At 53.0% G+C, this 17,739-nt stretch overlaps 1 protein-coding gene across 2 annotated transcripts; it reads left to right on the top strand.

The window, feature by feature from the left end:
* The first annotated feature begins 1,825 nt into the window (after positions 1–1,825).
* P2ry2 (purinergic receptor P2Y2) lies at positions 1,826–16,884 on the top strand. Of its 2 annotated transcripts, XM_036189264.1 has the most exons (4): positions 1,826–2,242; positions 2,383–2,463; positions 9,767–9,966; positions 14,860–16,884. In XM_036189264.1, the coding sequence occupies exon 4, from the start codon at positions 14,864–14,866 to the stop codon at positions 15,989–15,991; it is 1,128 nt and encodes a 375-aa protein (XP_036045157.1). In that variant the 5' UTR covers positions 1,826–2,242; positions 2,383–2,463; positions 9,767–9,966; positions 14,860–14,863; the 3' UTR covers positions 15,992–16,884. The 2 variants fall into 2 exon arrangements, with proteins under 2 accessions (XP_036045157.1, XP_036045144.1); XM_036189251.1 differs by having other exon boundaries at positions 1,826–2,463.
* The last annotated feature ends 855 nt before the right edge of the window (positions 16,885–17,739 follow it).

The following is a 17,739-nucleotide window of genomic DNA, read 5'->3' as shown; positions in this document are numbered from 1 at the left end:
CTTGCTCAGGGCTGGAGAGACGGGAAGCCTTCTAATGCGAGGTGGACTGGGGGAGCTGGGGGCGGGGCAGCGGGGCGGGGGCTTTGCCAGTTCCCTCCTCAACTGCTGCTGCTAATGCAGTTGCCCCGTGGCTTCGTTACACCTCATGGGGACCATTACAGTGCCTGAGCTTTACCATTAGTCTGCTTTGGCCCCGAGGTTCAGGGAGACGCCCTCAATGCTACGCTACCCATCCTATGGTACTTACTGTGACTCACTGGGCTTCAATTTCCTGACTGGATCAATATAGGTTCTAAATTCTTTCCGTCGTAAAGTCTCGAGTTGTGTGTAAGTAAAAATATGAACGCAAAGGCGCTCAGGATGGAGTAAGATGGTAAGGGGGGCAATGCTGGGGGACGGGAAGTCTGCTGGATTCGGGGATCCACAAAATCTGACCTAGGGAAGAGTCAGGGAACGTAGCCTCCCAGGCTTTTCCGAGCGAAGATACTCATGCCTCTGACCGGTGGAGATCAGGATGATGGGCAAGACCTTAAATAAAGACCCTGAGTCCGAACAGCGAGTAAGGACTATTTAACACATTGTGCAGAAAAGCAGACTGACAGCCAGGCATAGTGGCACATGCCTACAATACCAGCACTCAAGAGGCTGAGACAGGAGGACTCCTGTGAGTGTGAGGCCAGCCTGGCCTACATAGGGAGATCCTAGCTAAACAAAAACAAAACAGAACAAAAATATAAAATAAAGAAATAAAGAAAACTACAGAGAAAGGGAGAGACCTGGGCTCAGAAAGTGGTCACAGCAAAGGTGAAGGGAGGCTTGAGTCTGAGTACAAGGCTGTGAGGTCCTCTGAACCTTCCACCTGCTCCTCGGGCTTTACTAGGTCACCTGACACGAAAGCTCGGATGTCATGTACCTCAGGGATGTCGTTTCTTTGGCTGTAAAATCAGGAATTAGGTGACAGCAAGTGCAAAGTCCACGACTGGCCACCAGCCACGCTGTGGGTCTTCTAGAGGCTGGGATCGACCCTGGGTCCCAGGAGTCAACCTTAAGTTCTCTGTCTCTTAAGTGAAGGCCCTGGGAGGCTGCACAGTGGATCGGCCACACAGCTTGGTGTGTCCACCCTGGACAAGGCTGCCACTCTGGTCACTCTGGACAAGGCTGCAGCCAACACCCCTTCTGGGCCCCTCCTGGGGCTGGGAGCAAGGCTCTGGTCAGCTGATACAGAGCTAGCAAGGCCTACAGCCTTAGGGCAGAGAGCAAGCTCCCTGGCCATAGGAAACGGCCTGTTCTATCTGTGGCCAGACTCCGAGGATGGACAGTGAAAGGAGGACCAGGAGAAATGCCGGCTCCATTTCACAGGAAATGAGTCCTTGAGTGGGACTGTCAGTACTAAAGCTGGCCTAGAGCTTACACTCCAGGTTCCTGGACCAGAAACGGGAGGGTGCAGACCCGGGTGCATCCAGCCACTCACAGGCCGGCAGTTGAGAGATGGCTGATGTGGTCCTTGCCCTTTTGCGCTCAAATTAGGACTGGGGCATAAATAGGGTTCACGACCACAGACGGTCTTCAGGGCAGGGCAGAGAGAAGATTTGAGGCAATTCAAGATGAGAGACCAAACTGAACAGGAACTTCGGGGACCTATTTGTCGAGATGAAGAGAGAGCGAAAGCAGATGGAGGAGGTGAAAGGGGTAAAGACCCTTCCCGGTACCGGCAGTCTGGAGCAGGTCCATCCGGAAGTGAGATGGGCTAGGGCGGCAGCGGAGGGGAGGCAGCGGAGGGGAGGCTACCGGTTAGCATAGAGATCCATCGGTGGGCCGGGCCGCGACAAGAGCCACGCCAGCACCAAGCAAACCTTGTAAAACTTGGGCGTCTCTGAAAACCTCCCCTCTGATCCGGTGAGCCAGGCAGGTGGCCTCTGCCCAGCCAGGACGGTCGCCTCCCTCCCCTCCCTGCTCAACACCCGTGGCGGACACGCTGACCCTGCGGCGGTACAGCCAGGCCGCGTCCCCAAGCGGGTGACAGAGTGGAGGCATCTGTCCCTGACGGACGGACGGCTCCAGCGTCTGCCCAGAGTCCGCCCCGCCCTCCGGCTTGCCTCCTGGCCATGGGGTACGGAGCCAGGCTGGGTGGGGCGGGGACGGCGGCTCTTCCAGGCACGTGGGACCCTGCGCGACTGGGCATGGGACTTGGGGACCAGGAACCGCGGCTGTGGCTCCTGGAGGGGATCAGCGCATCGCGGAGGTGAGGTGGGCAGCCTAGAGGGGAACGGACGCCGGGAGAGGTCGCCACCGGGTGCGGTCTGGGGACTGGCTCTCCAGTCGACTCAGCGCCGGGCAGGAGAGCCCATGACGTGACTCTGTCCCGCCGGCCCCCTCTCCCAGCCCTAGTACTGAGCAAAACTGGACGGTGAGAGCCGGTTGCCGGTGCTGCTGAACTTAGTCTCCTCTGGAGCGTGGATCTTGGTGAGTGACACCCTGTTGTGTTTACCAGCGTACTGGGGAAATCTGTGTGTTAGTGGGCGAATGCGCACACCCCTGGGGTGTGAGTGGCTGAACTTGAATTTGTCTCTGTGTGTACCCCTGAGGATAAGTCTGTGGACAAAGCCCCGGGAACCCTGAGAGTTCTTGTACTTGGGTTCCTCCCACCCCAGTCACTCTGGGTGGCCCGCTTGGGGGTGGGGGTGGGTAGGTGAGTTAGGGAAGGCAGTGGCAGCGGCGTTGGAGGGGTGGTGGTGGTGCAGTTTCATGTCAGGACAGTTAAGACTTTAATCTGTCTGGAAACTTTTAACCTGGCAGGTGGTGCTGTAGGAAGGGTCAGATAAAAGAAAAGACAGTGCCCACCAGGGGTGTGTGTGTGTGTGTGTGTGTGTGTGTGTGTGTGTGTGTGTGTGTGTGTGTGTGTGTGTGTGGTCTCCAGGAGCTAGACCCAAGTGTAGATCCTGCTGGGAACTGCGAACTAGCTTTTCCAGTTTGGGGATTTACAGGGCTAGATGACTTCTGTTCTCAGTGAGGTGTCTCCAGAGTCCGTGGGTGGGCAGCCTTGTTTTGGAGCAAGTTTGGAGTAACAGCTTTTGGAGATCAGGTGGGGCCTCAGGGAAGTGTCAGTTATCTGTGGGTGAGAGCAGGAGGAAGGAGAGTCTGAGCAGCCACCCTCTAAAGGGCGGCCAGTGCCAGTTCGGCCCAGCGTGAGGGATGGGAGAGGCCTGCCCCTCTTCTCCATGCTTCAGAGTCCCCTGGGTCTTGAGGAGATGGGAAGGTCTCGGCATCCTGAGCAATCCTCAGAAATGGCTGCCCAGCATGCAGAGTGAGGTTGTGGCCTTTCCAGTACCCCTCTTGCCCACACTCCCCATGAAGCAGTTGAAATCGTGAGGCCATCACCAAGGCCTGGTGGGTGACACCAGGAGATCTTTGGTTTCGTGACTGAAATCTTCCTTTCACTTTATTTACAAGTGCTTGTGCTCCCTATTGGAATGTCATTGAATTGTTACTTGTTACAGTTTACAAAATTTCCTCATTTTCTCCTCCTGAAGGCTCTTTGAGAAAGGAACTATTACCTTTATTTTGTAGGTGGGAAAATAGAGAATGTCTTGTCCAAGGTCACCAAGCCAAGTAAAACCTGGGACTCCTGCCTACCTGCCCCAGCTGAGGCCTTCTCATCCAGGACCAAAGCGTCAGGATGAGGCTATGACACTTGGGTTTAGGCTGAAGGGAGTTTGAATATTAGGTTCTCACAGTGTAGCCCTGGCTGGCTTGGAACTCACTATGTGGACCAGGCTGACCTAGAACTCACAGAGACCTGCTGGTAACCTAACTTTGAAGCTCTGGGATTAAAGGCGTGTACCACCATACCTGACTGCCCCCAGGAGCCTTTCTTTGGGGCTTTCTTGTGGCCTAATTACCCAGCTGTTTCTGGGTTAACTACCATTCTCCCCAGGACTGCTCATAAGACCAGGAAGATCTTGCTGACCCTCTGAGTAAGAAGTGTCCTCTGATGGCATCTCTTCTCTCCTCTGACTGCCTTCCCTGGGCCTGACCGTGCAGCCTTTAACCTATACTTTCCTGCTGAGATGCCCTTGGGTTCCTAAGCCACCAGTGGAGCCTAATGGGAAGAACCTGGCTGCAGGACTCTCCTTCATCTCTGGAGAAGCTACAGTTGTGTTATGAAGCCGGGCCATGGCTGACTTCTCATTCTGCCCCATCGCCTGGCACAGACGGGGCACGTGGCAAGTGCCAGGAAGTATTTTGGAAATGAGCGAGCAGGTGCAGTGGATATTCAGAAGAGAAAGGCCTTGTTTCGAGAAGAGCCACCATAGTGGGTCCATCCCCCCACCCCCACCCGCACCCCACGCAACACACACCCACACCCTTAAGACAGGGTGTGTGTTTGCAGCCTAGACTGGCCTTGAACTCGGCCTATAGAATGTCATTAACTTCTAATCCTCCTGCCTCCACCTCTTGAGGAATGCTAGGCTTGTAGACGTGGACCTGTTTTATTTGGTGCTGGCATTCTTGCCTTCTAGGTAAGCATTCTACCAACTGAGCTACATCCCAGTCCTTCAGTGGGGAGAAATAGATAGATAGATAGATAGATAGATAGATAGATAGATAGATAGATAGATAGATAGACAGACAGGTAGATAGATAGGTAGATAGATAGATAGATAGAGTAGCCCCTCCATTGCCCGGCCAGCCAGACCCTGAGGCCTACTTGAGTCTTGCTATAGAATGAGTAGCAGGATTCCCCGATGCAGAGAGAGGCATCCTAGACTTTGCTGGGCCCAACTTGATCCTCCATTTGGGATCCTGTCACTGTCACTGCAGAAGAGGCCTGGACACTGGGCCTCCCTCCAGCTTGTGCGGCTACAGCCTCCTGGAGAGTGTGCCTAGCCTCCAGTTCATTTTGTTAGAGAGACTTGCCCAGGCCTGAACTTGAGTCAGGAAGGAGGCTCACAGGGAGTCTCGGAGCAAGACAGTCTCGGAGCTAGACACTAGCTCTTCTGCCTGTACCCATTATACGTGCAGTCTCCTCCGCGGTCACCCACCCTCCAAACTCCCTGGTGCTGCTTTCCATGTGGTGCCATCTTTGTGAGGATCAGCTCTGAAAATGCCTTCCCTTTTTAATTGGGAGAACAAGCTCTCAGCTTGGCATTTGAGCCCTTTCATATGAATTCCTTGGCCCCCACACATTCCTTGCCACCTAATCCTCCAAGCCAGCCACACATGATCTCCTGGCACTTCCTCAATAGCCTGTACCCTCACCCACTGAGTCTTAGCTTGGGTATCCTCCTCCCTGTCTCCATCTGCTTGACAACCCCAGGTTATCTATTAAGGGCAGCCCCTTGGGGAAGTTGTCCTTGTCTCTGTGACCCCTGAGTTCCCTGTCCCTGGGTTCCCTTTGGATATGGTTGGATCTTCCAAGATGACCTGTCCATCCCTGGGTCTTTTCCCAAAGCTTGACTGGACACTCCTCAGAGGGTCTGGCAGAGTTCATCCTCTGAACCACGCATTTGGAGACATTGACAGGTACTTGCTGGAACTTGGGGCTCGTAGGACTGTGAGTTATGATTGTGGTACTCTAAACACAAACTCCCGGGGTTCTGAGAATCTTAGCCAAGGCTTTTTGGGGCCACAAGAAACAGAACTTCGGACACAGCACCTGCTTTGGCAGGTGAACTAAAGGAACAGCATGGGATTCCGGCACTTCTGGGATTGTTCTCGGAGAGCCACTGACCTGGGAATATTCCAAAAGTGCTCCGAGGAGACAGTCTGTCTCACAGCCTCCTGTGTATCCTGTGATGAGAACCTGGATTCTCCCATCTTTTATGCTTCCTGCCCCTCGCCGAAAATGATCACAGCTTGGACCATGACCTCTGTCTCTCTGCTGGGGACCCAGAGCAGGACCTGTGATGAGAAGTGATGTGGGACTCTAGAATTCAGCCTTTTCCTGCCCTGACGGGAAGCTGGTGCCTGCAAGTCAGGACTGTGAACATCTGCTCCCCGTGAGCCCTGACCCATATCACTCCCTGGTCTTATTCGTTCTTCATGAGCTGCCCCATGGATCTGTGACTCTTCGAGTTTGACCCATGGAGAGCTCATCGTCAGGGACTGGGCCTGACTAGACCCAGATACACAGCATCCCAGGCTCCAAGCTGAAGCCTGAACCCAAGGTTCTTACTTCTTGGGTCTCGCTGGAGGCACTCAGGTGTGCTTGGCAGGGGTGGAGTCCCGGACCTTGTGGTTCTGAGCCCATTAGCCCGTCTCTGGAGCCCTGTTCTGCACTCAGCTGAGCTGGGCCAGGTAGAATCAGTAATTTGGAGTCCTGTCCTGGCTAGGTAGGCCCTTTCTCCTTAGAGTCTCAGCTTTGTGCCCCGTGAAGCCCTCAGTGCCTCAGTGAGTGCTGCCACAGCTGAGATCTTGGGAGCTTCAGGGAAAGTGCTGCCGCAGAGCACAGGGGCCTGCCAGAATGGAGGACCATCAGATGTCACCCGTGAGCTGGGTCCCCAGGCTAGGCCTGGTGCTCGGTGCTGTTGGTGTAACACACCAGGCACAGCTGGGAGAACTGCTGTCCTCTAGCCCCTGGAGGACATTTGGGAAGAGACAGGCAGTGACTTGTGGACTCCTAATCCTACGCTGCCTGGATTGCCCTGTACACTCAAACCACGCTGTACTCAGCAGTTCAGGTCATCTTGCCCAGATCTGTGCTCTCTCTTCTTCCCACCCACCTGATGCCTACTCATCTTTCTAACCACAGATCAGGTGCCCTCTTCTCCAGGAAACCTTCCCCAGCAGGGGCCTCCCCACCACCACGGTCTCCTTTCCCAGCAGGGCTTCCTCTGCTTCCTTCAGCCCTGATCACCCTGAGTTGTCATTGTCTGTTTCTGGGTGTGCCTCCCTGACCTTGACAGTGACTGTCTTGAGATTAGGGGAGAATGTGATCTCAGAGTCACCCGAGACAAATCTGAGAGGGCTCTTGACTTCCTTCCTCCTGAGGATGGGTCTGGGAGTGTGAGGTGCTGCTCTTGTGTTAGCCTGGCTGTACCCTGCCACTGTAGCCTCGCCCGTAACTCCTGCAGGACTGTTTGCCCCTCTCATCTTTTGGGGGTACCCCATCCCTCCTGTCTCTACCCTACATGGCAGACTCCTCTCTTATTATTCTGTAATGTATGTGTGAAGATTTTGCTCACAAACAAGTTCTGTTCTGTTAAGAGGAGATTGACATGTGGGCTGTGAGATTGACAGCCCTGTCCATCCAACAGCTGGGAAGGGCAGAACAGATTCCCCGCCCACCCTGTGCTCTCTCCTCCAGCTTGATGCTGTTCTAAGCCCAGGTCCTCAGTTCCCCTCTCAAAAATCTCTTCCTGCAAAGGCAGGTAGGTAGTAGGGGTCTCTGGGGTGTGATAAGACACTCTTTCCTGCCAAGCTGGACAGGGTCCACCAGCCTAGCAGGTGGCACATTCCAGAGCCACCCTGGTAGAGGAGCTGGAATGTCGTCCAACCACCCAAGAAAGTCCGCTGCCAGCTTAGAAACAGCTCTGCTTCCTCCTCTTGGCTTTTTAGACTTACTAGCCTGGGTCTAGTGAGAAGGAACCAGGCTGGAGACCAGTGAGCAGACCTCCTCTGCTGGAGGTGGGACAAAAGGGCAGAGGGAGTCAAAAATGAACAGTCAGGATGCTCCCTGGGGATGGGATCTGGGCTTTGCAAGGTAGGGTAGGAGGTATTGGTCAGGGGCACAGCAGAGCTCTGTGCTATTTGCTAGTTTTGTGGCCCCAAGGAGGTTATTTTAGCCTGTTGGAACCTCCAGATTAAATATGAAAAGGCTTATGAAGCCACCTAACATTAAAAAAAAAAAAAAGGGTACAGAAAATGCTCACTTCTCACACCACGCTGATGGTAGGTGATAAGGGAAGTTGTCACTGAGGGAGATGGAACCACGCAACTGCTTCAGTCATACTGAGACAGGAAGATGAGGGAAAAGGGGAAGATGACAGGGACCAGGTCAGCTAGGACCCTGAGGGCAAGGCTGAGGACCTTGGTTACCTGACAGTGCCAGGGAGCCATGGAAGGGCTTGAACTCAAGGGCATGTGTTCAAAGGTAGGCATTAAGAAGACCATGTGACTGGAGAGTTAAGGTTGGACAGGGCAGAGGGAGGCAAGGAGGATGGTGAGTGGTTCAGAGGGAAAGCTTAGTCCTATGTCTCTACTTCAGTGCAAAGAACATACATGCAAGCACGTCTAAGGAACACCACTGGTTGGACTGGTCGGACTTGGTGAGTGGTGGGCATCAGATGGGGTGGAGTACTGAGAGACGGGAACCTAGGGGGATGGTCGAGGCCCTTGGAGAAAGTGATGTGCTCTACCTTAGCTGGTTGGCCAGGCACCTCCTGAGGACAGACCTCGGGGAGTGCACCTGGGTGGGGCAGGACGAAAAGGGGAGCTCTTTCATCTTGCCACCAGACTTGAGCAGACAGCCAGATAGCAACCCACACTCTGGCCGGTGTCAGCTTATGCCAGGGCCGGGCACACCCTCTCTTGGTCCTACATCCTGCAGCCACCCGTCTCCTCCTGCCCCCCATCTTTACACTGCACCTCCAGCTTGGGGGCTCCATTCCCCTATGGCTGAGGAGGTAAGCAGATGGGAAAAGATATTCGGGGGCTGGAAACATAGCTCAGTGGTAGAGCACTAGCCTAGCAGGCACAAGGCCCTGGATTCAAATCCCAGGGCCAAAGAAAAAGGGGATGTGTGTGGCTCAGTTGGTAGAGTACTTGCCCAGCATGCTAGAAGCCCCAGCACCACATAAACAAGGTATGGTGGTACACATCTATAATCCCAGCACTTGGGAGGGAAGGGCAGAAGAATTAGAAAGCCAAGTTCATTCTCAGCTGTACAGTGAGTTTGAGATCAGCCTGAGATGTCTAACACTCTTTCTCAAAAGAAAAAAAATATTTCAGGAGGCTCCTGGTGGGTGCTGGAGGCTCCTGGTGGAAGCTGGGACCTGTCCATACAGGGCTCCTTTCCTGAGGCAGCTATCCTCTGTCTAGCAAATTCCGTGTCTGCTATACTTGAGGGGCTTCCAGCTCAGCTCTGTCCTTGAGTTTCCTCCTCTGTCAAATGGGAATTCAGCTGAGGTAGCTTCCAGAGTCTGTACCAGGCCCCATCTAGACCATGTCAATATGTCCCCTGCATGTTCACACGAATGTGAAAGTGTGTGCATTGGGTGTCTGTGTGTGTTCAGGTGGTGTGTGTGTGTGTGTGTGTGTGTGTGTGTGTGTGTGTGTTTGTAACGGCTGTGGAGGAATGTCTAGATGTGGAGAGAAGAGAAGAGGACTCCAGTTAGACACCTATCCTGGCAGAGGTATGTTGGCAATGCTGTGCACTATGCGCCCGGCCAAGAGGGTATTGACTGTTTCCTGCTGTGGGGCTGAAGTGCAGAAGCAGGGCCAAGGGAAGGGATCCTGGAGACTTGGTTCAGCTCTGAAGATACTAGGGGATCTTTCACAAAGTCTCCTTCCTGTGAAAGGGGGTGCCTGAGAAGGAGGCTACGAACAGCCCTTCCTGGAACATATGAGCTAGCAGGGGATAGCAGGGTGTGTGGGCGTGCAGAGGGCACTGTGACCAGGACAAGCACACCGGGTCTCCTCTTGGCTTCTTTGGGGCCACAGTCCACAGTTAAAGCAGAGGAGGCAATTTGCGGGAGAGAGCGAGCAAGCAGGCCTGGCTGGCAGATTCTGAGCCCACATTTGCGTCTTCATCTCTGGGTATCTGCAGGAGCCCTCCAGGCAGCTGCTTGCCCTGAAAAATGCTGAAGGCTGGGCGCGGCCCCAGGCCTGGGAACCTGTTCTTCCTGTTTCCTGCCTCAGTCTCAGCAGCTGGTCCAGGCCTGAACATTTATCAGTGAAGAACTGGAACAGACACTGAGCATCCTCTACACACCAAGAGCAGGAGCTGATCAGGTCCAGGCGTGTGAGGTGGGTCACTGGCTGGGAGGCTGGGCATTTTGTATGTGTGTGCATTGAATTCTGCTTACATCTGTGGGGTCCGAGGCAGGGACCCTGCTCTGCTCCTCTATCCCAGGCTCTGTTGAATTCAGGCTCTGCAGCCAGACAGTCCTCAGTGTCAAGCCCAGTTTTTCCAATCCCTTCCAGTAAAACCAAAACAAATAGCTTAGCCTCTGGGTAGGTATTTACCAGGGACTGAACGCTGGCTGCCCTGTGGGAGCTTCTGAAACCTAATCAGATCCCTACTGAACAGGAAGGGTAGCAGAGGGGACTGCAGAATGTGGCACTGTTCAGACTGAGCCGGGGGGGGGGGGGGGGCACCAGGGAAAGTGTGGGGTTGCCTTGGCCTGCTGACCAACCCCAAACCGTTTCCCTGGCTACAGCATAGAAGGGCAGGGTGGGATGTTCTAGGTCCTGTCAGTGTTGAACAAAAGAGGAAGCCTAAGGATCCCTCTGCAGGAGAAGGACTTGGGTGGGCTGAGCACTATGACGTGTGGGCTCAGCTCCTCTGGGTTCCCACAGCCTCTGATGCATCATTTACTCCTTCATTCATTCATTCGTTCATTCATTCATCCTTTCCAACAACTACTTGCAGGTTGGGCCTCTTGCTGGGCTGTAGGCACAGAGAAAATTGTCATGTGCATCCAGCCTTCCTAGAAATTGTTGGGGTAGAGGCTGAAAGACAAATCACCATGCGGCTGGAGAAATGGCCTGAGGGACTGGTGGACTGAGAAAGCTCCAGTGATGAGGGACGTTGAGAGAGAGCCTGGGGAAATGAGCGGGATGAGTCTTTAAAGGATCGATCTGGAAAGGTTTTTTGAGACCGTCAGCACAGTGTGAAGGAAGGTGAGGAGGCCTGGAAGGGTTAGCTAGGGCTCACTTCTCCATTAAGCTGGGCATTCTTGGGACACTGCCACCCAGAACTGGGCATAGCACAGCCAGTGTGAGGGGGCCAGTGACCAAGTCAGGTGGAGCAGTCTCCATGGAGCTGAGGTGTGGTCTCAAGGGAGGAGAGATCAGGAACTGGTGCTAAGGGAGAGGGCTGGGGACCAGCAAATGGGCTTTACAGGTTAGTGAGTTGGCCCAGAGAAGGAGAGGACGGGCAAGGTCAGTCTGGACCAGGGCCATTGTGATAGGGTTCTCAGCTGGCCTGGAGGGCAGAGGCCAGGATGTCTTAAAACAGGTGGAAAGGAAAGCCCTTTGGTTCTGGGGACAAGGAAGTTTCCACCCTGCCTCTAAGTGTCAGAGATTCCACCAAGAGGGAACAGCAGGAAATTAGCGATGTTGACTAGAGAAGGCAAGGAGAAGCCAGATGCTGCCTCTGTGTGGAGACCAGTGGTGGGCCAGGATAGCAGCCTGCAGAGGTGACAGCGGTGACCGGGGTTAGAAGTCTCTCTGTCTTCTCTTGAGGGGAGGTTGGTAACTACTGTTCTCCAAGGTGGGGGATTTGACTCTCATGTAGAGACTGTTGTCCTTCAGTCCAGGGCGCCTGCTCCCTGCCTGCAGCTGAGAGTGGTGTTGTTATTGTCATTTGTTCTGCTTTGCTTTAAACAGAGAGAATGTAGATTGTGGGAAAATGAGAAAAGAATTCCCTAAAGTGCCTCCAAGGGAGGAATACCACCACAGTTTAAGAACATTTTGTTGTTGTTAAAATTGCTATTCCTGGGCTGGGTGGTGGTGGTGCACGCCTTTTATCCCAGCACTTGGGAGGTAGAGCCAGGCGGATCTCTGTGAGTTCGAGGCCAGCCTGGTCTACGGAGTGAGATCCAGGACAGGTACCAAAACTACACAGAGAAACCCTGTCTCAAAAAGCAAACAAAACAACAAAAAAATTACAGTTTCTTGGAGCTGGAGCGATAGCTTAAGGGTTTTCTTGCGGAGGACCCAGGTTTGATTCCACCTTGGCAGTTCACAACCATTTGTAACTCCAGTTCCAGGGAAACGGATGCCTCATTCAGGCTGCATGACATACACGTATATTCCAAACTCATGCACATAAGTTGCTAAATTGATATTTCTTGGCTGGAGAAAGGCTCAGTGGTTAAGAAATATGGCTACTCTTGCAGAGGACCCTTCACCCACATGGGGGGCTTACAACCATCCCTAACTCCAGTTCCAGGGATTCTGACCCACCTAGTAATTGCTACAGGCATTAGGCATACACATGTTGCATGTACATACATGCAGGCAAAACATTCATATATATTAAATAAATAAATAAAAAGGTTCTTTACTTATTTTGAACCTGTTCAAAGATAAGATTTGGCGGGTTAGGGATTTAGCTCAATGGTAGAGGCCCTGGGTTTGGTCCTCAGCTCCGGGGGAAAAAAAAAAAAAAATTAGCCACACAATCTTGTTCTCTGTAGCCATACAACGTTATTATTTCAGGAGAATGAAGGCCATGGAAGCAAATTACCCACTACTTACCACATTCTGTTAGTCAAGTTTTGCCTTCGGCCCCTTGGGGCAAAACTTTTCTACTCTAGCCCACCAGGCAGTTATTTTCTCTCTCATCCATCTACTTTATATTTGTGATGTCAGTTGTTCATTTTTATCTTGTGTGTCTGTGAATGTCTCCCGTGCGCATGTACACAGCGCACAGAGAACCACTAGGGGTCCTCTGATTGACCTTGGATTGACCTCAGTCTCGGCAGCAAGCGCCTATTCCCCTCACCAGCCCCCCACTGTTGGTTTTGAGACAGTGTCTTTCTGTGTAGCCCAGGCTGGCTTCAAACCCTCTACTCTCCTGCCTCAGCCTCCCAAGTGCTGGGATGGCAGGCGTGGGCCTCCTCACACTAATCGGAAAGAGCTTTGAATGGTCACAGGATGGGATTCGGAGAGAAGGAAAGGTGGCCGCCAGCCCTGCAGGTATTCATTGTCCTCTGTCTGCTCAGGTCCTGTGAATAACGGGGACAAAGTAGGGTGAGAGGCAAGCTTCTAGAGACGTACCAGGGGAGGCCGGAAGAGCTAAGTTTGCTCCACCAAGGAAACCTCATGCCTTCCCAATTCCAGAAGCAACCCCAGACGTCCCTGGACTCTTCAGAAAGGTCACTGCTTCATCTGGTTATCCCCTCACGGTGGAGAACAGGATTGAGTGCCAGAACATAGTAGTAATACCTTAAAAAAAAAAGTTGAGGCCGGGTGGTGGTGGTGCATACCTTTAATTCCAGTACTGGGGGTGGAGGAGGCAGGGTAAGCAAAGGCAAATGGATATCTCTGAGTTTAAAGCCAACCTGACCCTAACCCTAACCAGGACAGCCAGTTTTATACAGAGAAACCCTGTCTTGAAAATCTGGGGGAAAAAAGTTGAACAAGGGGTTGGAGAGATGTCTCAGTGGTTAGGAGCGCTTGTTGCTCTTGCAGAGGATTGGGGTTCTGTTCCCAGCACCCACAAAGCAGCTCCATAGCTTCAGTTCTAGTGACCCTTCTGACCTCTGCAAGCACCAAGCCCACACTTGGTGCACAGATATGCACACAGGTGAAACACTCAGACACACACACACACACACACACACACACACACACACACACACACAATCTAAAAAGAGAGTTGAACAAGAAACTGGATGATGGAGGAAGGAGACCCTTGCAAATTCTCCAGCCCCCAGATAATAGAGAGCAAGTTTAAAAGCCAGGAGTCCGTGAGGACTCCGAGCTTGCTGGATGACCAGGCCAGAGAAGCCCCAGTGGGCAGTGGCACTGGGGTACAGAAGTGGCAGAGAGCCAGTCTTGAGGCCACTTTCTATAATCTGAAATTATACTTCTTGGCATAGCGGACTTTGTTTGGATAGCCAGCTCATGAATAATGACACAGAGTCTTTTTATAAATTATAAAAGCTTGGCCTTAGCTTAGGCTTGTTCCCAACTATCTCTTAAAACTTAAATTAACTTGTGTATATTAATCTACATTCTGCCATGTGGTTCATTACCATACTATATGTCTAACTTCCTCCTCGGTCTCGTGGGCAAATCCCCGCCTCTCAGATTCTTCCCCTGAGTTCTCTCTGGGGAAGTCCTGCCCATGTTCTCCTGCCTAGCTATTGGCCAGTCAGCTTTTTATTAAACCAATCAAAAGATGCCTTAGACAGGTGAGGTAAAACAGAGATGTCTTTACACCATGTGATCAAATATCACAACTCCTCAACTCCTCTGGAACCTCCAGGTCTCAGTTCCAAGGCTCTGAGACCTCCATCTTGAACTCTATGGTCCAGGGGTTTAGAGCAAGAGTCAGCAGGGTCTAGAGTAAATATTTTAGACTCTAAAGTCCACATGACCTTGATGACACCCACTCAACAGACGGGCGTGGCTGTGCTCCAATTCTGCTTCATTTACAAAACGCTGATGGGCGGAGTCAGCCCTCAGACTATCTTTGCTCATCCTGTTGTGAGGTTAGAATCATGTGATGTTGCTTTTCATGGAACTCACGAGTTTCTGAGGCTTTGGGAGACTCTGGGTTCAGGAGAGGTGCAGATCACATGACAAAAGTTTTGACTTGGGTAAGCAAGTGGGGTTTTGTTTTTCGTCTTTGTTTTGTAGATGATCTGTTGTTTTGTTTGTTTGTTTTGAGACAGGCTCTTACTATGGAGCCCAGGCTGACCTCTGACTGACTATGCCGCCCAAGGAGGTCTTGAAGTCACAATTCCGCCTCTGCCTCCTAAGTGTTAGGATTACAGGAGTGTGCCACCACATCTGGCTTAGGCAAAAGTTTAGTCTGTGTGTTACTGGGGTATGAACCCAGGGCCTCCTGCATGCTAAGCAATGTCACCAGGCTATATCTCTTGCCCTAGGTGAATCTTAACAAGGGGGCGGCCCCTCTGAACATCAGTCCTGATGGCTTCCTCTCCACATCTCCCTTTCCCGCAGGGCCATGGCAGCAGAGCCGGACCCCTGGAATAGCACCATCAATGGCACCTGGGAGGGTGATGAACTGGGCTACAAGTGCCGCTTCAACGAGGACTTCAAGTATGTGCTGCTGCCCGTGTCCTACGGCGTGGTGTGCGTGCTCGGACTGTGCCTGAACGTCGTGGCTCTCTACATCTTCCTGTGCCGCCTCAAGACCTGGAACGCTTCCACCACGTACATGTTTCACCTGGCAGTTTCTGACTCTCTCTATGCAGCCTCCCTGCCGCTGCTGGTTTACTACTATGCCCAGGGAGACCACTGGCCATTCAGCACGATGCTCTGCAAGCTGGTGCGTTTCCTCTTCTACACCAACCTCTACTGCAGCGTCCTTTTCCTCACCTGCATCAGTGTGCACCGGTGCCTGGGAGTCCTGCGCCCTCTGCACTCCCTGCGCTGGGGCCGGGCCCGCTATGCCCGCCGTGTGGCTGCGGTGGTATGGGTTCTGGTGCTGGCCTGCCAGGCACCTGTGCTGTACTTTGTCACCACCAGTGTACGGGGGACCCGCATCACCTGCCACGACACCTCGGCCCGAGAGCTCTTCAGCCATTTTGTGGCCTACAGCTCGGTCATGCTGAGTCTGCTGTTTGCTGTGCCCTTTTCTGTCATCCTGGTCTGTTACGTGCTCATGGCCCGAAGGCTGCTCAAACCGGCTTATGGGACCACAGGAGGCCTGCCTCGGGCCAAGCGCAAATCTGTGCGCACCATTGCCCTGGTGCTGGCCGTCTTTGCCCTCTGCTTCCTGCCTTTCCATGTCACCCGCACCCTCTACTACTCTTTCCGGTCACTGGACCTCAGTTGCCACACCCTCAATGCCATCAACATGGCATACAAGATCACCCGGCCATTGGCCAGCGCCAACAGTTGCCTTGACCCTGTGCTCTACTTCCTGGCAGGGCAGAGACTTGTCCGGTTTGCCCGAGATGCCAAACCACCCACCGAGCCCACCCCCAACCCCCAGGCTCGTCGCAGGCTGGGCCTGCACAGGTCTCACAGAACTGACACCGTGAGGAAAGATGTGTCGATCAGCAGTGACGACTCAAGACGGACAGAGTCCACACCAGCTGGGAACGAGACTAAGGACATTCGACTATAGGTCAGAGCCCCTCAGGCATGTTCTCAATCGTGAGGGGAAGCTGTAGGGGACCAAGGCTTGTTCAAATGGGCTGATGTCCTCCCTCCCATACGATCATTTGGCAGGGGCTGGGCATATTCATCCTGTGGTCCCAAGAGTAACAGGAACCAAAGTCCCCAATCATTTGTATGTGTGAGTTGGGAAATCGTGTTTTAAGAAAGGCAGTGACACCGGACTCCCATACAGACAACTGCCATTCCTGCCAAGGTTGGGGTTCAGGCAGGCTGAGGGTCAGCCTCCTAAATCCAAGAGAGAAGCAAGCCCAGAGAAGACACAGCAGAGTCTGGGCTAGCTACCTGGGCTAGAAGTGAGGTCACAAGTGACTAGAGGACTCTTGTGGGTAAGCAGGGCTGAGTTCCCATGGTCCCCTGGGATGGACCTGGGCTCTACAGTGGACTCAGCTCAGAGGAAGACCCTCAGGCCAAGAGACAAACACCTGAGAACTGATTTCAGATCCACCTGGAGGCTTCCCTGGGCTGGGAGCCAGGTGGAAGCCGTAACTTATATCAAAGCCTATTGGGCTGTTCTTTGCTGCATGGTCAGAGGACAGAGCATGGCCTGGGAAGCATCTGTCACCCACACAAAGGCCTGTTATCACTGCCGTTTGCCTTCCAACTACTGCCTCCTGGGAGTCTCCAGGGACCCCTCTCCAGATCCCCAGGTCAACCGCTTTTCAGCCACTTGTCTTCTGTATTGTACTATACCAAGCATGGAGAAGAGTCAAGTGGGGTTCTAGTTCTTGGGGTCCCCCAGTTCACACAACTTCACATGTGCAAGCAAATGTCAGCCATGTAACTGAACCGGGAGGGCCCTTTATTTATGGCACGGCCAATAACATTCAAATTACCAACACAGTGGCAGTCTCTGCAAAATTCCTGAAAATCAACAACTGGTTCTTTCTGGTGGGGAGTGGGGAGGCGTTGTTGGTTAGACAGGATCTCAGGTGACCGAAGGTGGCCTCCAATTTGCCACATAGTTGAAGCTGCCCTCTAACCCTTTACCTTCTTGTTTCCATCTCCAAAGTGCTGGGATTACAGGCAGGTGCCAACCTGTCCAACAACTGGTTCTTAAAAGCAGGTGCAGGGTACTACAGCACAGCCCATGCTGTGTAGCTAGGACTGTGTGACCCCTAGTCAGGGAGGGTCCCCTAGAATGCAAGAAAGTGGACGGGGCCAGTTCTAGGTTTAGGCAGGAATAGGCGCAGGTTACAGGCCTCACTTGACCTCAAGGATAGGAGGTCCCTGTGAGGACTGTCTCCCCATCTACCTCGTCCACCTCCTACATCTCCACTGTCCCCTCTCTGCCATTAGAGGCGAGGCGTCCGCTGTTGCTCTCTGTGCATTTTGTTGTATTAAGATGTTGCTCAGAATGACCCGGAATTCCTGAGCTCAAAGGGTCCATCCACCTCAGCCCGCTATGTAGCTGGTTTATAAGCAGTCTTTTTATACAGCTTACCTCCAGAGCGCCCTCAAGTGACAAGGAGCCATCACAGACCAGGACCCACATAATCATTCTGCGTTGTGTAGTTCAACATCAATCTGCCCAGATTAGCGCGAGATGCCCACCTCCTACATTCTGTCTTCATACTACAGTTAATGTACCTGGAGTCCCTCTGCGCCTCAATGACTTCCACTTATGGGCTGTTCTGGTCTTCCTTGCAGGCCTGAACCTGTGTCTTTCTAACACTGCTCAGGCAGAGCCACATCCCA

Source organism: Onychomys torridus, chromosome 1 (genome assembly GCF_903995425.1).
Source record: "Onychomys torridus chromosome 1, mOncTor1.1, whole genome shotgun sequence".
In the NCBI taxonomy this organism is placed as follows: Eukaryota; Metazoa; Chordata; class Mammalia; order Rodentia; family Cricetidae; genus Onychomys; species Onychomys torridus.
This window is presented reverse-complemented; position numbering and strand designations above follow the sequence as displayed.